The sequence below is a fragment of the Sarcophilus harrisii genome, chromosome 4 (genome assembly GCF_902635505.1).
Source record: "Sarcophilus harrisii chromosome 4, mSarHar1.11, whole genome shotgun sequence".
NCBI classification, from domain to species: Eukaryota; Metazoa; Chordata; class Mammalia; order Dasyuromorphia; family Dasyuridae; genus Sarcophilus; species Sarcophilus harrisii.
This window is the reverse complement of record NC_045429.1, coordinates 279,041,773-279,069,305: the sequence shown is the minus strand read 5'-3', so window position 1 is coordinate 279,069,305 and position 27,533 is coordinate 279,041,773. Positions and strand designations below refer to the sequence as shown.

At 42.1% G+C, this 27,533-nt stretch overlaps 3 protein-coding genes across 4 annotated transcripts; 2 read left to right on the top strand and 1 right to left on the bottom strand.

Moving 5' to 3' along the window:
• Positions 1-2,469: 2,469 nt before the first annotated feature.
• PSMB9 (proteasome 20S subunit beta 9) lies at positions 2,470-6,097 on the bottom strand. The gene is made up of 6 exons (XM_031964957.1): positions 5,916-6,097; positions 4,420-4,487; positions 3,945-4,076; positions 3,426-3,555; positions 2,853-2,994; positions 2,470-2,653 (listed from the first exon to the last, which is right to left on the bottom strand). Exons 1-6 carry the CDS (start codon positions 5,988-5,990, stop codon positions 2,526-2,528), a joined length of 675 nt encoding a protein of 224 aa, XP_031820817.1. The 5' UTR covers positions 5,991-6,097; the 3' UTR covers positions 2,470-2,525.
• A 183-nt stretch (positions 6,098-6,280) lies between these two features.
• Positions 6,281-22,229, top strand: TAP1 (transporter 1, ATP binding cassette subfamily B member). The gene is made up of 11 exons (XM_031964954.1): positions 6,281-7,138; positions 7,629-7,743; positions 7,904-8,034; positions 11,699-11,904; positions 13,051-13,248; positions 14,399-14,527; positions 14,667-14,855; positions 15,350-15,523; positions 15,751-15,913; positions 17,836-17,972; positions 18,360-22,229. Exons 1-11 carry the CDS (start codon positions 6,565-6,567, stop codon positions 18,573-18,575), a joined length of 2,232 nt encoding a protein of 743 aa, XP_031820814.1. The 5' UTR covers positions 6,281-6,564; the 3' UTR covers positions 18,576-22,229.
• A 1,920-nt stretch (positions 22,230-24,149) lies between these two features.
• PSMB8 (proteasome 20S subunit beta 8) lies at positions 24,150-27,060 on the top strand. 2 transcript variants are annotated; one of them, XM_031964955.1, is made up of 6 exons: positions 24,150-24,353; positions 24,874-25,021; positions 25,156-25,267; positions 25,761-25,890; positions 26,344-26,548; positions 26,774-27,060. In XM_031964955.1, the coding sequence occupies exons 1-6, from the start codon at positions 24,216-24,218 to the stop codon at positions 26,860-26,862; spliced, it is 822 nt and encodes a 273-aa protein (XP_031820815.1). In that variant the 5' UTR covers positions 24,150-24,215; the 3' UTR covers positions 26,863-27,060. The 2 variants fall into 2 exon arrangements, with proteins under 2 accessions (XP_031820815.1, XP_031820816.1); XM_031964956.1 differs by having other exon boundaries at positions 24,154-24,230.
• The last annotated feature ends 473 nt before the right edge of the window (positions 27,061-27,533 follow it).

Sequence of the window (27,533 nt, the reverse complement as noted above, 5' to 3'; positions counted from 1 at the left end):
TGCTCAAAGTTTAGACGCAGAACAGAGTTTCATTTTCAGCTTCTAGTCTACTCTGAAGTCTGTAGAGGAATAATTAGGAATCTCAGAGTAAAAGAGAATTTGCCATTCTGTAACTCAACTTCCCAGCTAGCTGATGGTGAGTCCAACATCTGTCTATTATTGTTCAGATTCAAACACAGTTTAGGAATTTGCAGAATTCAGATTAGGGGAGGGGGAGGGATAGAGACTATCAGACTTTGCGTTGGATCAGACCATTGAAACCATTGAAAGTTTGTGAATCTCCAGCTTGATCTGGTCTTGAGACCTTGGATCAATACAACATTCAACACTGCAAGAAAGCAGCAACAAGGCTAGCCCAGACATTTCCTCTAGAACCCTCAGAGTTCATCAAGTCAAAAGTTAGGAAGTTAGGAAGGAAATTAAAAAACCCTACTATATAAAGCTACCCAATGCAACAGGGACTCTCATTATACAGTCAGAAACCCCTCTCCCCACTATATGTGTGTGTGTGTGTGTGTGTGTGTCACAAAGTCTCAATAAAAAAACACAACATGGACACAAATTCAACTATAATTACTGGAATAATGAAATAAGAGTTTAAAATATTTTTCAATGAATGCAATAGAGCAAAACTAATTTTGTGAGCTATGGAAGAAAGCATTGGAAAGGGAATTAACAGCTTGGGACAAAATGTATAAAACTCTGGCCAAGTGACTGAAAATTCCAACTAGATTTATAGAACAACTTTGCCAATAAGAAGTTCCAGCAATATCATATGAGTGTATTTATTCCCCATATTGCTCAATTCCAATATAGGCTGTTTTTCCTCATATTTTGCCATCAATGGTTTTGATGTGCATTTCTCTTCATATGGCTATTTGATAGAATTAATTTCATCTTTGAAACTTCATATATTTTGACCATATATCACTTTGAGAATACTCTAGTTTTATTTATTTGTTGTAAGATTAAGACCGATATACAGAGATATAGAAATAATTTCTAAAAGAATTGCTTATATATTTTGAGTATGAAACTCTGATCAGACCTGACAATCAAATTTTCTCTCAAAAATAGTTTCTATTTTTTGATGTAGCCAAATTTCTCTTGTCCATGTAAAGGCTTATAAATGTTACACAATCAAAATTGTCTTTTATTTTTTAAGATTACCTCTGTTCTTTGTTTGGTTATGAATTCTTCTTTCTAAACATAATTGAAAGTAACTTCCTATTTTTCTCTTTTTTTTTTTTTTTGTTCCAATTGACTTTGACTGGAATCAATTGACTGGGGCTTATTGTGGTATATGGTATAAGAAGCTAATATAAATGTGTTTTCTGCCAAACTATTTCCTAATTTCCTCCAAAATTCATATTTACCTCAAAGTTACAGTATTTTAGACGTTATGATTATTTCACCCAAACCTGTGATTTTTATAGGAATAAGGAGATCCAGACTATGCGGCTCCATTTACATAGATCAGCAACTGTGGTGTAAAACCTTAGAAAATTTCTTAGGGAATTGAAAGGTTAAGTGATTTGCCCAGGAATTGTAACCAGAGGTGAGATTCAAATGAAGGTTATACTGATGCCAATTTTGGCATTCCATTCACTAGTCCACACTGTCTCTTAGACTCTCCAACTATGTCTCAGTATATAGCTACAATATAACCATGGAAATACAGGAGTATTTTGGGCAAGTTGCTACTTCTTTTTGTATCTCCATTTCACTACAGAATAGTCAACAGTCAACAAATATTTATTAATTAAATATTTACCATGTGCTAAGCATTGATGATTGGGATATTAAGTTAATCTTTAGTCTCTTCTATAGCTGTTTGAAATAATATTTTATTTCAAATATAAAGCATTTGAAGATGCACTTAAATTTGCTGTAGTTGATAATTATTTTGTTTCTTTCCAAGTATTAATAAACATATCTTATCAGAGTTATGACAATATATGATGGAGATAGATATTACAGATAATATACACACATACACACACACACACACACACACACACACACACACACACACACACTAGGGCTATATATGTTTCCCCTAGCTTTCACCGACCAAATGAAAGAGCTCTTTCCAAGACTGAAGCCCTGTTTGTCTCTTCTATTCTGTGAAAGCAGGACCTGCAGCTGAAGTCAAGAGAGAGAAGGAAATTTTGGGTTCCTCCTGGAGAAGTATCACCTGACTACTAATAGATTCATAGACTGTTAAACAGGAATGAATTTTAAAGATCCTATTAACCTTAGAGATCATAAAGACCAAGTTCTTCGGGTGACAAATGAAGAAACTGAATCCCAGAGAAAGGAAAGAGCTTGCCCAAAATCATACAACAAAATCATGGACGTATAGGGATTAGAACTATGCTCTTCTGAGTCTCAGCTAGGGTTTTTTGCCTCTATACCACATTTTTTGTTTCCAAATCCTCTGAGCAGCTCCCAATGATTACACCAGGCTCTGAATACATGAAGTTTATTATAAAAAAAGAGATAGAGTAATATATGAGGATGCCTCACTCATCATAGAACTGGGGCAGCTCCTTCCCCAGGATGATTTCCTGCTTGGTGCCAGCAGCTGTGATGGTGACCAAATAGATGACCCCTCCACTGGAGCCATCCCTGCCCATGGCCAGAGCAATAGCTGTTGAGAGATTTGAACAGGTAGAAGAAAGGGCAGTTTTATCTTGGTTCAAGACTCTTTTGTCCATCTTTCCAGGCTATACTCAGAGCCCAGTATATCCATCCTTTTGGGAGGCTGCTCCCCTTATTTTCTGTTCCCCTCCAAAGGACCACTATTGTAATCCTAATTTTCCTTTTCCTCTTTCCCAAAGGATAGTTACCATTAGTAGTGAACTGTCGGCACTCCTCAGGGGACATGCCTGGTTTATAGCTGGCATCCACGTAGCCATATATGTAGGCACTCCCAGAGCCCCCTACAGCAAAAGGTTGCCGAATGAGCATCCCTTCTAAGGTTCCATACACCTGAGATAAGGTAATAAAAAAGTAAGATGATGATGATAATTTATATCGCACTTAATATGTGTCAGGCACTGTGCTAAGCACTCTACAGTTATTAATTTTTTTTATCTTCACAAGAACCTTGGGAAATAGGTGGTAATATTATCCCCATTTAACATATAAGGAAACTAGGCAAAAAGAGGTTAAGTAACTTGCCCAGGGTCACGCAGCTAGTTACTGAAGCCAGATTTGAACTCATATTTTCCTGACTAGAGTTCTCTTTTGGAGCCCAGTAGGAGAGAACCTCCATTCCCTAAGTTTTAGATTCCCTACTTCAAACCTCACTGAAACTACCCATTAACCTTCAGCACTGTAATTTTGACCATCATTGACAAGGTGACTTATGACCCCTCCAGCTAATTACAAGGGTAGTGATCCTCTTAGGAGGGTCTCACCTGGCCTCCTTGGTATGGATCCCAGCCAGCTACCATCAGATGGGCTGAAAGCTCTTCCCGGTATTTATAAGTGATATTCTTCACCACGTTTGCAGCAGACAGAACAAGGGGCTGTTTTTCTAGTTCCATCCTAGAGAGACTGATAGTTACTATTCCCTGAAATATTATATTCCTGCTCCTCCTCTCACAAATCAAGCATAAAACTCTGTACCTGTAATACCCCAAACTCCAATTTCACTACACTTCTAGCAAAGCTTTGATATCTGCTTTCCCCTCTCCATCCCAACACTTTGGTGGATACTAGTAATAATAAGAATCCTTATTATGTCTAAAGAAAGCTATAAATTTCCCACCATATCATTTATCCACTCACCAAAGTTTCTCTACTCTGTGAATGCTAAGTGAACATTGAATGAGAGTAATGTAATAAAGAGGGGGATATTTAGCTGTAGTAGTTTGGATGGGTATTATATGAAGAAATGAATAAAAAAAATCCCAAGATCATTCCATGACTCATACCCATGGAGTTCCAGCTGGTATGTAGCCATGTCAGCTATGGCCTGGGCATCAGCAGCTGAACCAGATAGTGCACAATAGATTTGTTGGTGCAGAGGGGCCAACTTGTTGAACACTCGGTTCACTACAGCAGCTCTAAATGGTGAAGGAAGGAGATGATTAGGGAGAGAATATTAAGGAAGGGTGAACAAAAAAGACCTGATAATTATTTGCTTATCCTTTTCAGTTATATATCTCAATTATCCTGGAGTTCTCACTGTTAAAAAGATATTTTCTACCCTAGTATCTATGTTTCATGCAACCTGCAGTCATCATCCTTTCAAATTTCCTTCCATAGTTTGCTTCCAACTTGCTACTTCACCCCCTACTGTGTTATTAACATTTTTTCAAAACTCACTCCCAAAGCTTCTTATGGCTGGGCTAGGTAGCATGCCTGTTTGGGGAGAGTTCTGTAACCACTGATTCTCCTGATACTCACCCTGCAGAAACTCGGGAATCGGAACCCACCACGACACCACCATCAAACTCCACTGCCATTATAGTTGTCTATAGAAACACAGACTTTTAAGTTGTAAAAATGAAAGAGACTTTTGGATCTCCTGACTCCATTCTATAAATTACAGGAAACAGATTACAGGAAATAGATGCACCAAAGTTGTTACAAGTTTGATTAGTGACAAAACTAGAAGTAGAATCCAAGGGGTCTGACTTCCAATATGCTGTTTGTTCTTTCTATTTTCTCCCACTCCTTTCTAGGGTATGAAGAGGTATCTTAACCTGCTAATGGTCAGACCCTTTCCCTTACCAGGACTTTAGTGCTTTTGTCTCAAATTCCCCCCAAATGACATCCTTTTCTACCATAGGTAAAAGAATACTAGGAAAATACCAGGAATCACTTGTTACCTTTTTGAGGAGGGAAGGTTTTGGGATGTGGGATGGAGGGAAAGATGTGGGTACCTTTATAAGTCTGGCTGTTTCCATGTTGAAATGATCTCCAATGTAAAAACTTGGAATGTGTGACATTTTGTATCTAGATATGGTTGTAGCTGAGGGGGGGTGGGGGGGAGGTTGACCATGAATTTGTTAAATGGGAATTTTTGCTTGTTTGATCTCAATAAATTTACATGATTCTCAGAATGGTGAAGTGAGGGTTGGATATTTAGGAGCTAGGCCAGGAGGACAATTTTTTTTTCTTTCTTCTTTCATTTAAATCCCGCCCAGTGCTCTTGATCCAACTCAATAAAGGTCATTTCCTCCAAACCCTTTTTCCACCAGATCACCTCATGCCCTCCTCAGAATTGTAGTTTCTATGTAAGATGCTGAGTAGTGGCAAATAAGTGCATGTCAGACGTCTGCTTGCTGCTACTTTACTTCCTCTTCCCCATATTCTTAAGACAATCGGTTTATGGGTTGAATCCCCAGAACCGGCTTGTGTGGTGGGATTAGCATGGTCACACCTGAATCAAGGATGAAGATTACTTGGGCACCACCAGACCAGGGGTATTTCCCAAACTGCACCTATAGTTCTTTCTCTCCTCATGAGTACTTCTGGAAGCAGACTATGTGATGAATTGATACCTCTTTAAAAATTATTTTCCATCACTCCATGTTTCCATTCAACCAGCTCCCATGGGCTGACTACGGGGTTCCTTCCTAGAGTTTGCTTGCCTTCTCTCCCCCCTGCCCCCCAAAATCTTCCAATTTATCCTGACAAGTTTCCTCAGGGAAGCGAAAGCGAAAGGGCTTGGGACTCGCTTGTCCCCTGGACACCCCTCTGGCAACGTTTAGAGTTATTTACACTGCACACGTCTAAATTGCCTCTCCCTAAGTGAGGGTTTTCCTCTTTTCTTGAAATGAGTCTGAAAGGGTAATGAAGGGCTACTTTCACGTGTATTCTTTGGTCAGTCCCTGACGCCCGGCTTCCAAAACCACACCCCTTCTCCAGCCCTCTTTGCTGTCCCTCAAGCCTCTTACCCCGGTATGGATTTCTCCGACTCCAGGAAGGTCCCCAAAATAAGAGCTCTCTTGCATCCTTCCAATACCGTGCATTGCTTCTTTCTGTCCCCGGTACTACTTTCTGACCAGGGATCTCACGCCAGCACCGTCCCACCTAGCTCTGCTTCCCTCCAGGGGGCGCGTCTGTTATACTGGACTTCGGTCCAGTCTTGCTCCTAACCTGTTTAAAGCTGAGCTGCTCCGTAACTGGTGACGCTAAACTTGCGAAGACCAATGAGAGGAAGAAGTTCTTCTGAGGGGAGAGCAACTTTCGGGGTTGAGGTTGTGGTTGGAGGAGTGAGGTAAGGGGAGGGGCAAGTCGGCTTCTTTTCCCTTTCAAGTCTCAGACCCAGGTCTGGAATCTCCCGAGTGGGGCGGTCTTGGCGGGACTGAGCCAAGGAAACGCGGTAGCTTTCGATTTCTTTTCCTGGAAACCCCTTCACTTCTCGCTACTGGGCAATCGGGCCGCGGCCCGCCTCTTCTACTTCTAGCCCGCCCCTGTCGTGGCCATCCAAGGAACCTTTTTGGGTGGGATATAGACATCAGCATTCCCCGGACCAAGACCGTGAGCCAAAGGGCGGAGAAATACAGAGGAGTCGGACTCAGGACCCCGGACAGCGCCCCGAGCATGGCTGACTCGAAGTCTCTCGCATCTCTCCAACGCCCCCGACCCCCCTCTGGGGGGCTGAAGGCGCTGCTGCTATTGCTGCTCACAGACTGGGCGCTGCTCCGTCCGGCACTGCCTCGCACCCTGCTCTGGCTCCTGCCCACTGGGCCTCCGCTGCTCCGGGTCTGGGGGGCTGGCTTGGGCCGTTGGGGTCTGTTGTGGCTGGGCTTGCGCTGGACCACCAACAGAGAAAGGGCCGGCGCTAAAAGCTGGAGGAGTGCTCTAGGGCCCCTGGTGGCAGCGCTGGGGTTGACTCTGCCCGGGCTCGCCTCGTTCCGGGCTCTAATTGGAAGGGACGCTCCAAGTAGCGGAGGTGGGGTCGGGCCGCTGTATTGGGGGAGCCGACTCGACGCTTTCGCTCTCAGCTATGCTGCGGCACTGCCGGCGCTCGTCCTATGGCAGAAACTTGGAAACCTTTGGACGCTGTCCGATCCCATGGGTTCGGGGTACATCATGCACCGGCTGCTGGGCTTTCTGGGCCCAGAACTGCGACGCTTCCCACTAGTGATGTTCTTCCTCGTGTTGTCCTGTCTAGGTGAGGAGAGAGTGATTCAAGAGACTGGGCATCTTTGGGAAAATTGAGGATTATGGAATGTGAGTAAGGGAGACATGAGAGAAGTCCAGAAGCAGAACTTCATGACCAAAACCTCTGATTCCAAATCTAGTGGACTTGCCTTCAAACCCCAACTGCCTAGGAGTCAGGAGACCTGGATCATAATAATAATATTGTATGACTGAGAAGTTCATTTTATCTTTCTGTGTTTCAGTCTCAAATGCGGGGTTGGACTGTAATCTTAAAGGATCTAATATAGGAGTTCTAACATCCTATGCTTTGTGGAAATAATAAGAATATTGGGGTGCATCTGTGTCATAAAGGTGATTCTTTAGGTGAGGGGCTTGTCTATTTCTATACTAGGGAAGATGGGGATGTAGTCCATCTGGAAACCCCCAGTCTTGATGTAATAAACCTCCAATAATTTGTTGATTAATTAACATTCTCTTCTTCTCTACCTCAACACCTCCAGGAGAGATGGCTATTCCATTCTTTACTGGTCACCTCACAGACTGGATCCTGCAGGATGAAGCAGCTGCTATCTTCAACCACAATGTAGTTTTCATGTCGATTCTGACACTAATCAGGTCTGAAAACTGGGCTAGAAAACTCAGAGAATGGGAAACTTGGGAAACGAGGAAGTTGTAAACTAGGACTCCACTCTGGAAGGGTCAATACACCAGAAAGACTCCTTTATCTCCAAGTATTGTGTCCTATTAAAGTTCTTTCCCTTTCATTTCTTTCCAGTGCTTTGTTAGAGTTCTTGGGTGATGGAATTTATAATTACACTATGGGCCGAGCCCACAGCAACCTTCAAGGACAAGTGTTCCGGGCTGTGCTGTCCCAGGAGACTGACTTTTTTCAACAAAACCAAACAGGTGAGTCCTTATACCCTTACATGAGACATTATTAGACTCCTTTCTATCTATTCCTTTATAACAAAAAGCAACTACCATTCATTAAGCACCAAATTTATTCAGAAAGCTGTACTAGGTGCTAGAGGGAGAGACAATTTAGTTAAGAACCAGTCCCTATCTTTCTGGAGTCTACTGTCTAATAGGCTGGGAACATTCATTAAAGCAATTTGAATGGGGTCCAAGGAGCTTTAAAATAAGAAGACTCAATCAGCTGTCCCCAACATTTGGTTCCAAAAGTCTCTCCAAATCAATGACCACATGGTAATTCAGTGGTCCACACCAAGGAACAAAGAGAAAATAATGCACAAGACTTCTGTTTACAAAGGACATATGTCAAAGAATAGTCTATAAAACTGAATGAAGCCTTAAGATCGCTGGAAACAGGAGCAGTATTGTCTTCTTCTATAGGAAGGCCAACATAGCATAGTGGATTCAGTTCTGGATTGGAGTCAGAAAGACCTGGGGTTCAATTCAGCATTAGATACTTACTGGCTATAGAATCCTGGACAAGGCTTTTAACTTATTTATTCATCTGTAAAAAGAAAGGAGTGGATTTGTTGCCTTCCTAGATCCCTTCCAATTCTGTCTTTCAATCCATCTTCAATGATATCATCTGTATTCAAATTGGGCTAATGTTGTGGCAGCTTCAAATATAGCTTTCTCCTTTTTGCATGGAAAAGATCCATCTCTAATGCATGCTAAAATGTCCCTTTTATTGGGACATGCATTCTAGTACAGGAAATGATGGGGGACAAGGTGTTACCTGTAACCATGCTACCAAATTTCTGCTTTTAGATTTTTAAGTGAAAGAGTTAATTTAAGGTGGAGTATGTGGGGAGCATTAAAATGATGGGAGCATTAAAATGATTCCCAATCTAATTTTGGCTAACAAAGGGAGATGATAGAGGATCTCATCCATGATCCCAGTTGCTATGGACCAGGGCCCTTTGAACCTAGGTGCATATTTACCTGTGTAATCATATTTCAGAAGATGGAGGAGACCATTTTGGCTAGTTAGAAGGGTAAAAGCAAAAATATAGTAAAAAGTAATTAAGATTATTTAGATAGACTGTAATGGGCTGAGGTTTGAGTTGATGCACTGAGGTCCCAAGTACGTGAGGCTAAATAGTAATTGGGCTATACTCTATTAATATACATGATTGGATAAAGAATGGTCCCTGCCCACTCTCCGTGCAAGTCCTGATGTGTTGTATAGGAAATGATGATTATGGTGGGTGGAGGCAGAGAAAGACAGGAAGAGAAGCTGAGAGAGATTGGGCCTGGGTTCGATACTCCTAGCTGCTGGTCGTGTGGCTGCTGGTCTAGCTAGCTTCTTGACTCAGCTGCACACATTGCTATCGCCGATTCTCTTCCACCTCCGATCCTTCTTCACTGAGAATAAAGATAGACGATTTTCCCCTAACCTGAATTCCTGACTCTGTCTGATTTTAAAATACGCGATCTTCACAGCAGACAGTAATTTTCTCAAGACATATTTATTAAGGAGCTACTGTATACCAGATGGGACAGCTAAATGGTACAATGGTTGGAATGCTAGGCCTGGAATCAAGAGGACCTGAATTCAAATCCAACTTCATCTATTTACCAACTGTATGAACCTAGAGGAGTCACTTAACCCAGTTTACCTCAGTTTCTTCATTTGTAAAATGAGCTACAAAAGGAAATGCAAGCCTCTCTAGTATCTTTGCTACAAAAAATCCCAAATGAACTCACAAAGAACTGGACATGACTAATCAACAAAACAACAACAATGATGTGCTAGGTACTATGCTAAGCAATGTAGATATAAAACAGGGAAAGGACAACTCCTGACTTGAGAGTTTATAATTTAGTGAAGGAAGATAAAAGGAAGCTGAAAAGTTTGGGGGGGGCAGAAGATTCGTACTCAGCTCAGGGCCATGAAAGTGAAATCCAGAAGAATGCAATGCAGCTGATGGAAATGAAGACATGGATGGTCTGAGCACCTTTCTTACATAGAGATTCTAGGAGAAGCTAACCCCCTTCTAATCAGATGGAGAAAATTGCTGATGCAAGGTCAGTTTCAGGGCTGAAATGCTTTTGCAGGACAATGAGGTTCACCATGATGGAGATGTCCAGAGGAGTGCATCTGGTGGGAACAGTAGTGGTCATAGGAATGAAGGTATTCCTATGGCTTTCTGCCTCTAAATCGCTTGGCCAGTAGGAGGAAGAGGACTTTGGTTCATTGGGTCATTTTCTGAAGTGAAAATAAAAAGTTTTCTGGAGAAGGAACTTAGAACTTTCCCCCTAAAGATGCTATATATGAATGCTAGTTCAGATTCTTCCTGTCTCTGGTTCTGTCTCTTTCTCTGTGTCTCTCCTCACTCTCTCTCTCTGTCTCTCTGAAGCCTTCATTATTAATCTATGTGCATGTGCACTTATATATATTTTTGGAGAGTAAGTATGCTGCTTGAAGTTACAAAATTTTAAGAAGCAAGTATATCTATCTTCATAATATAAGAAAGGTCACAAAGCAGACACTGAAATGAATCATGTCAATCATAGTTTAAGAGGCCCTACAGCATCTGAGGAACAGAACACTAACATAGCTAGCTACAATATACATTATCAAATGATAAGTATAATTGAAAGTTATGGGGAAGGAAAATGCTACTTATAATGTGATGGAAAAGAGGAAATCAGGATGGATTCTTGGGAGGAGGAAGCACTGAAGTTACGCTTGAAAGAGTGTAGAGGAATTCACAGGCAAAGGTGGGGAAAGTGAACATTCCAGGCATAAGGAACAAAGGCATGGCAGCATGAGAGTTTATGAGGGCAGAGAGCACAGATTGTATAAAAGAGAGTATTGTGACAGAAGTGAAAGGAGAAGGTCAGTTAAGGAGCGCTCTGAATGACGGGAAGAATATGAATATTATTTAGTACACAGTAGGGAACTTCTGAAAATTTGTGCAGAGAAGTTTACATGATAAAATCTATGCCCAAAGATGCTTCTTTTGGCAGCAGTATGAAGGACAGACTGGAGGGAGGAGAGAGTCAGAGCAAAAAGCTTCTTACAATAGTCCAATGGATGGAAATTAGGGGGGAGTTTCATTCCAGGGTGGTAGCAGGGGAAATGGAACAGGTCACCCCCCAGAGTCCTATCTTTCCTTATGCCTTTTATACAATCACATATAGAAGTGATCATATTTTCTTTGGCCTTTACAGCCAAAGATCAGAAAGAACACACTATCAAAAACACTCTCTTATTCTCAAAACCAGAGAGATTTGCCTCCTCATACTCTTGTCTCTACATAGTCCCAATACTTTGCCAAGTTTAGAATTTGAACCCTTGGCCCTCTGGTTCCATGGGTGCATAGATGACACCATTAGATTCCCAAGAACTTTGCAACTGTAATCTCTGTCCAGCACCCAACTTCACACACCTCTCTCTATTCATCTTGGCACCCCATAAGCCCTTTAGGGGCACTTAGAGAGTGCCTGAGCTAATTAGCCCCTACCCTTATTCCAAAATGTTCACAGACATTTTCCTATGTGCCTCAGACTCTCTTCACATTTTCATTTCCCTCTCAACTATTCCAGACTCTCAACTCTTGCCATCCCCTCTACTTTCCCTCCTCCTCCTTAGGTGCTATCACGTCTCGGGTGTCAGAGGACACAGCCATGCTGAGTGAGTCCCTCAGTGAGAAACTAAGCTTGCTCTTGTGGTATTTATTTCGAGGACTTTGCCTGTTGGGATTTATGATGTGGGGGTCCTTGACCCTCACTCTGGTCACGTTGATTGCTTTGCCTGTGCTTTTCTTCTTGCCCAAGGAGCTGGGTAAGTGGCATCAGGTAAGTTCAGGAAATTATTTTTTCTAGCATCTCTCCCCAACTTTGGATCTACTTTCCTAAGCCCCAGTCAGTTCTTTACTCTAAGATATGATGAGCTTAGTTTCTTTGGCTCTCATCATTACCTGTGGATCTAATGGTTCTCCTGCCTGAACTCTGGACTTTCTCTACTGAATTTCTAGATTATCCATTAGCCATTTTCTTCACTATGTCCTCTTATTATACCAGTTCTTTACAATTCTTTCTAGAATAGTTTTTTTTTTGTGCTTCTATTCTTTTGTTTTCTGTGTACATCCAAACTCTGGTGTCCTTATGTTACTATAGTTTCTATGGGGGATGACATAATCCTTCCTTCTGGTTTTACTCTTTCCCCTTGTCTTTGTATTTCTTAACCCTGATGTGTTGTCTCTAAGAATTTACATCAGAGAAAAACAAGAACAGTAATAACAACAATAATAATTCTAATAGTAATAATATTTTCTAACATTTCCATAGTGTTTTAGCATTTACAAAGCACTGTGCATTTGTTATCTTATTTGATTCTTACAACATCACTGAGAAGTAGAGGCTATGATTGTTTTCAATTTATAGAAAAGGAAACTGATGCTGGGAGAGGTTAAATAATTGGCCCCAGGGCCACACAGTTAATGTCTTAGGGACGATTTAAACTTTCCTTAGCTCCAAATTCAATTCTTTGTCATACCAACTAGCATGTCATGTAAAATGGTTTTTAGAGCATGTTACTGTTTATAAAGCTCTTTCCTCATACCTATCCATGAAGGCTAAGCTAGTGCAAGTGTTATTTCCCCTTTTCAGATAAGGAAAGTGAAGAACAGAAAACATCACTCATTTGTCAGATCTGTAGCCAGTCAGTAACAGAACTTAGACTAGGCTTCAGGCTTCCTAGCTGCCCAAGTAGTACACCTGTTGCTGCCTTCCTACAAAGTCTCCATTCTCCAGGAGGGCCCTGGGTAAATATTCAATGACCCCTTGACATTGTCCTCTTCTGTGGCCTGATAACAGGGGTGGTGGTCTGATCTACAGGACTTCCCTGTTGTTCCATACTATTAATTTCGGTACAATCATATGAAAATGTATTAAGAAAATACTCTCTGCCCAACACTCTGTGGCTACCCTCTTTCCTCACAGTCCCTGGCAGTCCAAGTGCAGACATCGCTGGCAGAGTCAAGCCAGGTGGCTGTGGAGGCCCTATCTGCCATGCCCACTGTGAGAAGCTTTGCCAATGAGGAAGGAGAAGCACGGAGATTTGCCCAGGAGCTCCAGAAGACACAAAAACTTAACCAGAAGGAGGCCATGGCCTATACTTTCAACATGTGGACCACCAATGTGAGTATCTGGGGATAGAGTACCTACTTCTCAGCATACAACGTATAGATCCCAGTCCCCATCCAGGGACTCTAGGTTCAAATTTTCCATTTTAAGAAGTTAAGGTAAAACTCCTGTAGGGAATAGAGATAAGGTGAAGAACTTACAGGAATGTATGAATTCTTTTTCTGTATTTTATTTTCATTATTTCTGTATTTCCCTTATGACCTGTATAATATGTGCGGACTTACATCTACTTGAGCCTTGGCCAGTTAGAAACATATTTACTTAACCTGAGCCAATGACATTTATTGGTATTTGACATTTATCAATATTTCGTCTATTAGCTGGACCACTGTCTGCTTGATTAAGCCTGAAGGCCTGACTTTCTGTTTCCTAGAAATCAGGAGATTTCAGGGAAAGAGAAACCTTCCATTCTAATCTCCCCAAATAGCAACAACCAATTAGATGCCTACTCCTCCCCTTCTCAATGCTCTCTTACTTGTGATGTAATTTCTTGTATAAAAGCTATGTATCTTTACTACTTCTTTAGCCCTCCTACCGTGAGCTTTCTCTTTCTTATCTCGCGATGGGACAGCTCATCCTCTGGAGGTTTTCAATAAACAACTTTTCTGTCTTCTACTGAATGATCTCTGAGTAGTCATTTTGGGTAAGGGTCTTCTACATCCCTCACACTCCCATTCCTACTTGAGATTCTACATAGTATCTAGATATAGAGTTAAGGGGGCCCAAGCACTATCTCCTTTATGGAGAGATTACTTATCTCTTTAATCTGAGGTCCTTCTTTTTCCAGGCTCCTTGGGGTGCTATGAGGTCCCTGTATTTTGCCTCTCTCTTTCTTGACAACACCAGTATGCATGAAGAGGAGGTACTTGGGATAAGGGAACATATTTTTGTTCAATGAACATGGATAGCATCAGAATTCAGAGAAGATCTTTAGTTTCTTCCCTATACTTCACATCTGTTCTTGGGGCTTTTGCTTTTACATGGAATCAAAGAAATCTGGCCTTAGGTAAACAGGGCATTTAAACCTAATGGCATAACTCTGTGGCTAACTTGAGGCTTAAATGCCATTATTTTCATGAATGTGACTTAGATATGCTTATAAGTCTTCTAATTTCTGAACTTGCACTCTCTGATCTATTCACAGCTCTTAGGACTCTTGCTCAAGGTGGGAATTCTGTACATAGGGGGAAAGATGGTAATCCATGGGGATGTGAGCAGAGGAGACCTTGTCACCTTTGTTCTTTACCAGATCCAATTCACCACTGCTGTTGAGGTGAGACCCATTGACAATTGCTTTTTATTCCTCCTCTCCTATCACCTTTCAGCATCCTCTTTCCAGCTTTCCTGTCAGATAAAGAAGATAACACATTGTATCCCCTCACCCTCCTCATGGGGTATCCTCCTTCTTTCAGGTACTGCTGTCCACATTTCCTACTGTACAGAAGGCTGTGGGATCTTCAGAGAAAATCTTTGAGTACTTAGAGCGGGTACCCCAGTGCCCGTCCAGTGGTTCCCTGGCACCTCTTAGCCTGCATGGCATTGTAGAGTTCCAAGATGTCTTCTTTGCTTACCCCAGCCAACCAGATGTCTTTGTCCTACAGGTATCACCTCCTCCCTCCCTCACTCCACTTCTTCCAACTTTCAGCTTCTCAGATGCTTTCTGGGATATTGGGCTTCCTCAATTCATCTCTTCCTGAGCTAACTAAGATGTTTTTGCTTCAATTAACAATTTAACTCTCCCAAATCTTCCCAGGCAGGGAAGAGAAATGATCAGAGAGAACCCACCGACAGGCTGATTCAAAACTCACAAACCAATCTGGCTGTCTCAAGGAAGCTAATTAAAAGTCTTCCTCAAAGGTGTCCCCACTTTCCCCCTACTTTGGCAGTGGGCGCTAAGGTCCTCTTTTTCATCCCATCTCTTCTCTGTTCTCCCTTCTCTTTCCTCCTCCCTTTTATGGAACAATTACACAACAGCCCTGTCTCATGCTGTGAGGATGTCCCTGCACAGATGGGGGTGATAGTGGGAGTCTGTGCTCCTGCCCAACCAGGGGCAGGCTCTCTCTCTCTTGCTGCCTTCCCCTTCTTGTTCCTTTAGGGAGTGACATTCACTCTGCACCCTGGGAAGGTGACAGCGCTTGTGGGGCCTAACGGAGCTGGGAAGAGCTCAGTGGCTGCATTACTGCAGAATCTGTATCAGCCTTCCCAGGGCCAGGTGCTGCTGGATGGGGAGCCGCTGCCTCAGTATCAGCACCGGTATCTGCATTCACAGGTGAGGATGCATCAGCTGGGTCAGAAAACCCTTGGGAGAATAGGTCAGGGAGGGAAGGAAGAGGAAAAAGAAGGGCGGGCAGAGCTCCTAGTCCTAGTCCTGCAGCATCTTTGCTGGTGGGGGTGAGAGAGATGAGGCTTCTATTATGAAGAATGTAAATGCCCAAGCCCTCACCTGCCCTCCCCCTTCTCCTGCCTGCACCTTCCCTTACTCCTGGCTCATTCCAGGTGGCTGCAGTAGCACAAGAGCCACAGATGTTTGGACGGAGTCTGTATGAAAATATAGCTTATGGGCTAAATCGGAAACCAGAGCTAGAGGAGGTCATGGAAGCTGCCAGGGAGGCTGGAGCTCACAGTTTCATCTCTCAGTTGCCCAAAGGCTACTACACAGGTACTGGGAACAGTCATTCACTGAATAGACCTATCACTTCACTAGCAATGCATTTCATCTGTGACTCAGCCCTGTAACAGAAACAGGCAAAAAAAAATGAATGAACCAATGAAAAATCATTTAATAAATACTAGAGGAAGTGAACAAGGAAAAGAGAACAATGATTCTTTTAGTGCCTTCTGTATGCCAGGAATTTATAAATGTTATTTTATTTGATCTTCACAATAATCTTGGAAGACAGGTATTATTATCATCTTCATATTGTCTCTTGAGGAAACTGAGTCACAGGTCACATGGCTAGCTAAGTGTCTGAGGCCTTAAACTCAGATCCTTTTGACTTCATACCTAGCCTCTATCCACTTTGCTCCCCAGCCGCCTCAAAAATATAAATGTTCATATTTAATCTCAGCTGTGTGTGACACTGGACAAGTCCCTCCTCTGCTTGCTTCAGTTCTTCATCTGTAAAGTAGGGATAATAATGTGAGGAATGTAGAAGACCCTTACCCAAAATGATTACTTAGAGATCACTCAGTAGAAGGCAGAAAAGTTGTTTATTAAAAACCTCTGAAGGATGAGATGTCCCATCGCGAGATAAGAAAGAGAAAGCTCGTGGTAGGAGGGCTAGAGAAGTAGTAAAGATATATAGCTTTTATACAAGAGATTACATCACAAATAAGAGAGCATCGAGAAGGGAGGGGGAGACATCTAATTGGTTGTTGCTATCCAGAGAGATTGGAATGGAAGGTTTCTGTTTCCCTGAAATCTGATTTCTAGGAAACAGAAAATCCAGCCTTCAGGCTTAATCAAGCAGATAGTGGTCAAGCTAATAGACTAAATATTGATAAATGTCAAATACCAATAAATGTCATCAACTCAGGTTAAGTAAATATATTTATAGCTGGCCAAGGCTCAAAATATGAGCCTGCACATATTATACAGGTCATAGGGGGAACGCAGAAATAATGAAAATAAAACACAGAAAAAGAATTCATACATTCCTGTAAGTTCTTCACCTTATCTCTCTCTATTCCACACAATAACAACATCTACCTTCAGGTTGCTTGGAGAACAAATGAAATAGTAATTATAAAGGGCTCAGCATCGTGCCTGACACCTAGGAAGTGCCATATAAATGTTGGCTATTATTATTAAGTGCTAACGATGTGCCAAGTGCTGTTGTAAATTCTAGGTACACAAATACCCATAAAAGTTCCTGCCCTCAAGTAGCTTACATTTTTATAAGGCAGAGAATATATAATGTGTGTGTGTGTGTGTATATATATATATATATATATATATATATATATATACATACATATGTATACATTTTATATGGGGGAGAGAAAGAGAGACAGACAGACAGACAGACAGACAGAGAGAGAGACAGAGACAGAGACAGAGAGAGACAGAGACAGAGAGAGAGACAGAGACAGAGAGAGACAGAGAGAGAGAGACAGACAGACATGGCTAAGGAAACGATTTCCCATCTGTAGAATCACAAGGGTGAGGAGCAATCCATAGAGTAGTCTGATGACCCTCTTCAAAAGCATTGGGATTTTTGATAGGGTGACTGTGTCCAAAGCAAGAGGTAGACATCGCAGGCAAGTGTATACCTGCAGAGGCAGGGCCCATGGCAAGATGTCCTCATGGATGACTGGAAGGGATATGGAACATGGTTTGGGGCTGACTAGACATAGGGCTAGGTGAGTTTGCTCCCACTCCTTCAGACTCCTGTTTTTCAGGGCAGGACTTCCAAGGAGGGGGAGTAGGACCTTTGGTCTCCATGAACTCTCCCAGAAAACCATCTCACTCCTGTGTGAGGGACTGGTCTCAGCTCCCTCCGTCCCTTTTAGTTCATGGAAATAGCATGTTTTTGTGTGGCTGTGATGGTTCTGCTCTCCATGCATCTGTTCTTTCTCCAGAGACTGGGGAGTCTGGGAGCCAGCTATCAGGTGGTCAGCGGCAGGCTGTGGCCCTGGCTCGGGCTCTGATCCGGAATCCCCGGGTCCTGATCTTAGATGATGCCACTAGTGCCCTGGACACAGACAACCAGTTATGGGTGAGACACCGACTTCTCCTGCTCCCTCAGTCCCAAATCCTTAAAGCCGAAGGCAATTCTAACTCCTTCCTGTTGTGCCCAGAGAGTTTTCTGTTTAAGAAAGCTTATAAAGTATAAATCTTCCAGATAAAATCCTTCTATTTAATTTCTTTTCCTTTTTTTCCCCTTCAACATCATTTCTATTAGCATGACCAAAACAGCTTGATTAAACACAGAACTGTGCCCAGGGATGTGCTGGGGTTTTTTCTCTCCTTACAGGCAGTTCTATGGGATGGAAGGGCAGTCAGGAGTTACTATGGATGAGGCAGTTAATCAATGGCACTAATGCTATGCTTTGTGCATGAGGCTTTCTGAACTACTAACAGCACCTGTGCCTTCTTCCTACAGGTGGAGCATATTCTGTATGAGGCCCCCAGGAAGCTCCCTCAGGCCGTGCTCCTCATCACCCAGCGCCTCAGCTCTGTGGAAAGGGCTGACCAGATTTTCTTCCTGGAAGAGGGGGTCATTCAGGAGAGCGGCACCCATAGACAGCTCATGGAGCAACGGGGCCGATATTGGACCATGGTGGAGGGCAGAGTGGGGAGCTTAGCTCCTCAGGAATGAGGGACATACTTGAATGGCCATTGTGAAAGAGCTACAGCTCTTCTCTCACCTACTGAAAGTGTTGTCACTGAGGAAGAATGTCAGCTTCTTTATATCCCATGATGTGATCTAGCAGTTCCACAAAATTTTTTATCCCAGATTTATATTCCTCCTAATTATTTTCCCACACTCATTATGAATTCCTTTAATTTAGGGCTTTCTCTTTTAGATTTTGAATACTAGTGAACAGAAAAGCAAAGAAGCCTTTAATGAGAACAGCTTAGAATTCCTTCATTTTTTTCAACAAACATTTATTAAGCATCAACTATATGTCAACACTGTTTTAGGCACTGGAGATATGAAGATAGAACAAAACAGGTCTTGTCTCAAAGGATATTTTGTTTTATTGCAGCCTAATTCTAGACTTTGTAGAGCACAGCTAATCACAGTCGTTATAGCTCATATATTAGAGCTTTTCAAGGTCTGTAAGTTGAAGGGACATTGAAAGTGAGGGTGAAAGTTATTAGAGAGATTGACTGGGGTATTTCCATGTACAAAGTGGTGATGGGCACTGGAAGATTCACTTTTTGTTCAGCTGACATAGAAGTATTGTGGAAATGTTTGGTGTTGAGCATAAACTTAGTATTTTGCTAAATTTTGTGTTTCTTTAGTCTTTCAGGCTGCATGAAATAGCTCAATGTTTCTGCAGTTCCTCTCCTAGATGCCATGACAGCTAACTTTGGAATTCCCCAACCCCAGCTTTCCTTGTCTCTGATCTCCTAAAAGGGTGTGCCCAGAGGTATTTGGAGTTAGATGATTCAGGGGTTCAATTTTTCATTTGTCAGTTATGTAACTTTGGGTCAGTCGCTTCAACCTTTTGAGCCCCTTTCTTCTCTTCCATTTTCAATCTATACTTATTGTTGTCTTTCTTGCTATCTAGAAATAAACCTAGATGTCCCCCATCCCTTCACATCCTGCCATCCTCTAAATCTATACTCCTATTTCTCTCCTCCATTTAATGTCCAAACTCATATCCAAATTCTTCTGAATTCACTAGCTTCATTTCTTCCCCTATCACTCCCTTTTCAGTTTCATGTCATTTGGCTTCTTCCCTCCTCTCTCCATTGTTCAGTTGAAATTGTTCTCTCCAAGGTTAAAGAAAATATTTGAATGACTAACATCAGTGAATTTTTCTCAGTTCTCTTCACCTGCCTTCAATTTTTTATATTGTTGTCAGTTTCTTCCTAGATATATATTCTCATCTATATGTTCATGATAGTACTCTTTCTTAGTTCTCCTATCTATCTGGCCACTCGCTCTAACTTTCCTTTGCTCTATCTCATCTTGCTCCCCAAGCATGAGTATTTCCTCGATCTCTTCTGATCTTTTTTTTCTTTTTTTAGAATTGGGCATTTCATCAGCTCCCATGGGGTTCAGTTCCTTCTTTTCAGAAAACCTCTTCATTTCTATGGCCTGTCATCATTTCTCTTATGAGGCGAAATTCCCATTTTAAGTGTCTACCCATCTCCAATTCCATGATCCTTAGGTATCTCAAAGTCAACATATCCAGAAAGTGAACTAATTGTCTTCCTTTCTTAACCTGTCCCTCTCCCAAACTTTCCTATTACATCTGAGGGCTCCAGCACCCTTGTAGTCATGTAGAGTTTTAACCAATTTCATAGTCATCCATGAAACTTCAATCTCATCTATTCCAACAATTGTCAAAGCCTATTATTTCTTTCCCTACATCTCCTTTTCACATCTTTTCAAGCCATAATTCTACTTTTCATTTTTCTTCACTTTTTCTTGGACTCCTGGGGTAACCATCTAAATAATCTATCTTTTTCCACTATTTTGTTTCTACAATCTATATTTCTCACAACTACTAAAATAATCTTAAGGCATACATTTGACTATTACCTTTCTTATGCTGAACCCTGATCATAAAAAAAGTATCCAATGACACCTTATTGACTATAGAATAAAATACAACAGTCTTCATTTGGCACTCAAAGTCTTTCTCAAATAGGTGCTAGCTTGTTTTTCAAGATATTTCATTTCACTATCCTCCATTTATTCCATATTCCAGGAAAACTTGCTTATTTGCCGTTTTTGAACATCAAGTTCAAAAGTTCAATATCAAATTGAATTGAACCTGTCTAGGACTTCGTACAGTGTCATTTCACTCTTGGAAATCTTTCCTTCTTCACTTTTCACTTTTTTTTCTTGTTTAAGTTTCAGCTTGAGTTTTACTTTCTGTGAAAAGACATTCTTAATTCCCATTTGTCCTTCCCTACATTTGCAAATTATGTGATTTTTATATGTTCATATATTGAGATCCTAAGGAAACTGTAAGGATCTGGAGGAAAGAGACTGTATTCAGTTTTATATTTGTATCCTCCCCCCACCAAAATTGCCTTGTCATTTTTGGGGGCTTGTCTCTCAAGCTGCTTAGACACTTTGTGTTGGTTGTATCTTCATTTGAAAGGGGCAAGAATGTAGTTATATGGGAGAGAAGAGAGGTCTCATCTTTTAAGCTTAGCTGATCTCTGCCATTTTCTCTTCCACTCCTCTGCATAAAAGAAAAAATATAATATTTGAAAACTGGGGAATATTGAAACTGAGGGCTGTTTGGTACTTACTAGGCAAATAACCACCACACACTTTATAATCTATTCTTTAGAAATTAAAATTGAGAATAGCATACCCACCATAAGCAAGGCTGAAATCTTTGATAGAGGGACTCAAGTGACCTGGCCCAGGAATACAAACCTAGAGAAAAAACTTCAGCAGAAATTGTTAGATATGGTGAAGGAACCCAAAACTTTGGTTAGTATAGCATCAAGGGAGAAAGAATAAAAGCTGAGGAACAAAAGAATAGGCTTCTTAGTACTATGCTAGAACAAGAAATCAATACTCCATCTAGAGTTCTTAATTTGAGATCCACTAACATGTATTTGAAAAATATTTTTGTATCTCAATATATTTGGCTTCCTTAGGAAAGTCTCAGTATTTTATTTAATGCTTTAAAAATATTATTCTGTGTAGAGTTCCACATGATTTAATGGATTGAGAAGGGGCTGGATGACACAAAAAAGATTAAAGAAGAAAGTCAGAAAAACCAGTGAAGAGATATCCTGCTAGTCTCAGGGAACAGTTTCTGAGTTTTCCCAAGAGGACTAGAAAAGACCTCTACTCTTTAAATCAAAAGAAAATGGCCACTTTTTTTTTCTCGTTGAGGAAGAGAGAGCTAAAGATTTCTATTGAATGAATAACTGGAGGTGATAAGTAGCATCCATCTGAGCAATATTAGGGTGAGACTGAGATACCACAAGTATGCCCCTCAAGTAGACCTCATGGGAGCAGCTCAGTAACATGACCAACTCTCTAGTCACACATGTTCTTTGCATGTGCTCCCAACCCTCCACATTCTCTATATTTGTCCACTCTAAACTGTGCTGTATAAATTTGTAGCACCCCAGATTTATGCCAGAAATGTTTTGTTGCTGTGTTTCTTAATGTGTCACATCATGAAATGTATTTAATTTTCAATGATTATTTCTTTGGGTTGACTATTAAAGTTAAACACTTTTATGGGGCCCATGAACCATGCTATTGAGAAACAGGCCCTCAGAGTTCCTTGAAACTAGAGAATACTTTTTTTTTTCTTTTTGATCTCATCTTTCTTGTTCAGTATGATAATTGTGGAAATATGTATAGAAGAATTGCACATGTTTAACATATATTGGATTACTTGCTATGTGTGGGGAAGGGGATGGGGAAGGAAGGGAGAATTTGAAACAAGGTTTTATAAGGGTGAATGCTGAAAATTATTTATGCATACATATATTTTGAAAATAAAAAGCTCAAAAAAGAGAAAGAAACTAGAAAATAATTTTCTCTGGGCAAAACCAAAGTTGGGATTTAGAGAGGGTGGTGTAAATGCTGCAGGCCCTACACACAAAGCCTAATTTCTGCAGGTAGTACTGGACGGTCTGGTAAAGGACTCTGCTTTGGGATTTAGAGGAGGTTGGTTCAAGTTTCCTTTTCTGTAAAAAGAGGATCTTAAACATTACTGGATTTTCACTAAGGCTCCTGCCTACATAAAAATTTGATGATATTGGGTGTAAAATGGCAAGTTTGGGGGAATCGGGATGGGGCACTGAGTAAATTTTTGGATTTGCAAGTAGCAAACCTGGAATAAATTTGTCACTTACTATCCCGAGTGAACCTGAATGTGTCATTTCACCTCTCTGGGCCTCATTTTCCTCATCTGTAAAATGAAGAAGTTGGATTAATTGGCCAACCTGTAATATTCCTAGCTCCACGGTCCTATGAGAGAATCAACTAAGAAAATATAGGTAAAATTCCTTGCCAACTTTAAAGTCCTAAATGCAGAATGCATACGATCGGCAAATAAGTGCCCGTACTCTGGGAAACTGTACAATTAATGCAACATTATAATCAGCTCCCAGCCTGCTACTTTACTGGCCCTCTCCCAGCCCCTTAGTCACGCAGCCTAATAATCTTTTATACTGCAGCGCGCCCTTTCACCCCCTCAGACAAATTAGATGTCCCCTCCCTTCCCCTCCTTTCTCTCCCTGCTCTATCACAGGGTGAGTGGTACCGGGATGGGGAGGGCCTACTGCCACTAAGACTCTATGAACCGGGGACATCCTTTCTGGGAAATGAAAGGCGAAGGCGGGGTGGGGGGTGGGGGAGAACACTTTGTGGAACAAATTCCATTGCACCCTCCACTGAAGCTCTCAAGTCTCCTCTCCTTTCCGTCTCTCCCTCCTCCCTCTTCCTCCTACACACTCATACTCTGAACCGTATTTCCAAACCAATGCTCCTTCTTTGCTTTCCAAGGTTTCTCCGTAGTACCTTGCATAGCTTCCCGAACAGTCCAATCAGAAGAGTTGGGTATTCGAAGGTATTTAGTTGTTAGGCAGATTAGATGCTCTCAGGTTAGAGTCCGGGGCTGAGTTTAGAAAGTTGCAGCCTGAGAAGCTAGAAGGAGTTAACCTTGGGCTGTGTAGGGGCGGGAGAGGAGAGAAGTCTGTTCTTGGGGCAGCAAATTAAGAGATGGGTGGGAAGGCGTTCCCTGCTCCTACTAGGTTGCTCCATCTCCCCAAGTAGAACTGGACACCTCCAAAGTAGCGGGGTTGCCGGGCGGAGAGATGGGAGTCGAAGCATCTCAACCCAGTACGGCCGCGCTCTGGATTCCTATCAATCCGTGCAGAAGTCGATTCCCTCAGTCCTCTTCCCCATCTCTTCAATTCCCTAGAACGGGACAGTTAATGGGGCCCAAACCCCTCTCCCACAGTTTCTCTAACATTGTTTGTAACCCATCATTTTCACTCGATAGAAAGCTGCTGTCTCTGAACTCCCTGCCCTTTCTTTCTGCCCTCAGTAGGACAACGCATCATTTCTCTCCACACTTTCTCTTATGAGACCTCAACGAGAAATACTACACTTTGATAGTATCCACGTTAGTTCCTTAAGGCCTGAGAGTAGTGTTTGTGGAGGGAATGGGGGGTAGGGTAGGTGGATGGGAAAGAAAAGCCAGCTCTGACGCCCGCCCTACTCTGTACCAGGCTTTCGCTTTCACTTCCCGTGGGCTAAGAGACCGAGTCTTTGTGTGGAGTGGGAAAGGAGATCATGGCTCTCCTCGAGGTGTGCGGGGCTCCCCGGGGGCGTCAGGTTTCGTGGGGCACGGGCAGTGGACACCCCCGAGATCCCGGGCACTACAGCTTCTCCCTAAGGACCCCGGAACTGGCCGTCCCACGAGGGTTGCAGGTCAGGACTGAAGTAGAATGGGACCAGTAGGGTAAGCTGGCGGGAGTGGTGGGGCGGAGGTGGATAAGGTGAGGAATGTATCACTTCTGCGAGAAAACACCCCAGAAATCAGAGGCCAAGTGGGAAATAAGCTGCGGTGCTGTGAGGGGGAATCAAAGGTGGGAATGGAGAGAAGGGGCTCTGTCCGAGTTCAGAGTGAGTTCTTGTGGAATCTCTCCTTCTATCTAGTTCCCCCCGGTCAGTAAGGGGATTAGAGGCACTTGTGGAAGGTGAAAAACTTCTCTTATTTTTTGTCTTCTGAGGTGCATTCCCAACCTATTACTTACTTTGTCTTTTCTTTTTGAATTCTTCCTCCCCTCCCATCATTAAGCTCTTCACATTCTTGTATCCTGATCAGTAACTTTCAATGCTCCTCCCCTCCCCCCCCCCACATGGTCCAAACTCTTGCCTGGTTCATTCATCCTGAGGCTCTGACCAGTCCCCTTTCTCCTATTTCTTTCTCTCTCCTCCTTCCTCCCAGCCTCCTGAGTTCTTTCGATCGCTGGAGGCAAATGCTGCCCATCAAGTCCGAATTGAGATGGCTCATGGGACCACAACACTAGCCTTCAAATTCCAGCACGGTGTAATCGTGGCAGTAGATTCCCGGGCCTCAGCTGGGAATTATATTGGTAAGCTTTACTATTGGGGGCCGAATCTGGGCATCTGCCACAGAGGAGCAACTTCCAACCAGCTCTGATTGGGAAGCAAATTTGCAACTGGGAAAAGATCTGAGTCAGGCTCTTTGCTTTCTACTTAATCCTAGCCACTCTACATGTGAACAAAGTAATTGAAATTAATCCTTACCTTCTGGGCACCATGTCAGGCTGTGCAGCTGACTGTCAATACTGGGAGCGACTCTTGGCCAAAGAGTGTCGGTAAGGGAGCCTCTAAATCTCTGAAATATCCAGGATCTTCCCCCCAAGCTTCTTGCTTGCTTCCTTTTCAGTTTTGCCAAAATGGAATTCCTTCTCTCTTTGTAACTGGTTCTCATCATGTATTTACCTCCACCTACAAACCTCTGCCCACAAATCTTATCTTTCCTAGAATCCTAGCTTTGAGACCCTCACAACCTGCCTTACAGAGTAGTAAAAAGTTCCCCCAATTTTCCCCAATTTTCAAACTTCACAAAGGCATCTTCCTCCATTGTCTTTCTCCTCATGCACTTTGAGCTTTCCCTCTGCTGAAACAGAACACTCTAGCCTGTGTTCGTTCTCTCTCTCTCTCTCTCTCTCTCTCTCTCTCTCTCTCTCTCTCTTTCTCTTTCTCCCTTCTAGCCCTAAACATTTAACACAGTGCCTGGCACATGGTAGGCACTTTATAAAAGTTTGTTGACTTGACTGACGTCTCCTGTACCAATCTTTTCCTCAGATTGTATAGACTTCGGAATGGGGAGCGAATATCTGTGTCTGCTGCTTCCAAGTTGCTGTCCAACATGATGTGCCAGTACCGAGGCATGGGGCTGTCCATGGGCAGTATGATATGTGGTTGGGACAAAAAGGTGCATTGCTTTCTATCCACTGAAAATGTGAACTACCTGAGTTTCACTATCCCCCCTGACTCCACTTCATCAGATATGATATATATCAGAAGGGAATTCCCCCCAAAACAGTTGCTGTTTAATTATATGATTCAAAAAGCCCTTTTCCTCACAAAAACTTATTGGGAGCATTATTTTCTCATGTTTCAGTTGAAAAAAACAAGGCTCAGAAAGTTTAAGTGACTATTCCCCAGATGTGGCTAGGAATTGGCATCTAGAATTCAAGTCCAGGTTTTCTAAAACCAGGTCCAAAAGCTTTCTCCTATGTCACCTGATTCCACAACTCTTCCATTCAAAGTTCTACATGAATGTCCCAGGTTATACGATCAGTGCCTAGGTTTTAGTCTCATTGTGTGTTGTCTCCTAAATTCTTTATTTCCCATCCCTAAGTCTTACTTCCTTTTTTTCCTTCAGGGCCCTGGACTGTATTATGTGGATCACAATGGGACAAGACTCTCAGGGACAATGTTTTCCACAGGCAGCGGAAATAGTTATGCCTATGGAGTTCTAGACAGTGGTTATCGACCTGACCTCAGGCCTGAGGAAGCTTATGACCTTGCCAGACGGGCAATCGTCCATGCTACCCACAGGGATAACTACTCTGGGGGTTTTGTCAATAGTAAGAGAATTCCTCCTTTTTGTTGCCCTAGAATCAAAGATTTAGCCAAGAGGAAGTGGAAAACCTGTGTTGCTAGGGTGGGAAGGATGAGAATATTCAAAGTACTCAAAAAAGTGGGTTCTTGTTCTCAGAATTTAAGAATGCTTACATAAGAGTCGTGGAAATTCTTCCAAAGAGACAGACCAATGATAAAGAACTCTCCACTTCTCTTCCATGTTCCCACAGTGTACCATATGAAGGAGGATGGCTGGGTGAAGGTGGAGAGTTCTGATGTCAGTAACCTATTCCATGAGTACCTGAAGAGCCAGGAGTGACTCGAAAATGCAGGATTGACCTTCCTGGAAAGATTCAGGGAGTAGAGTCATCTGAAGCCCAGAAACTGGAGAACAGAATTCCCCAGGAGAAGAAAAGACAGCAGTCTGAGCCATACACAAAACAAAATTCCAATGATTTTCTAACTTAGTAATATTTTCTGTGCTCAGTCTTGGAAAATAAAGAAATGCTTATAAAAAGACTCTGTTATGGATGTGTGGAGATATGGTTACTAGGAGGGTAGTGGGATTGCCACAGAATGATGGCAGAATTGGGAGAGACATTAGGATTCTTCTTAAGTATATACTCTGCAGCTTTGATCCTGAACCTCAGTGTTTTTACCCACATACTCTTATTCTTTCTCAGGATCTTCTATCTTCCTTTTTATCTCCAGGACTACAGAATGCTGCACTTTTTCTATTCAAAAGTAACATGAGTATTATATCTTTTAGTTAAGAACCCCATCTTTTTAGTCTTCTTTAGAATCTAGTAGTTTTCTAGGAAAAGAGGTTTAGGGAAGGGAAAAAGCTCTCCAAGGTGCACAATATAGGGGCACCAGTGTTTGGAATTTAGAGTTCAGAAAGTGAAGCCACAATATAATTTTGGAGGTTTTTCTTGGGTTCCATGAAAGTCAGACATCTGAGATCTAAAAGATCTAGCCCAATAATAAAAA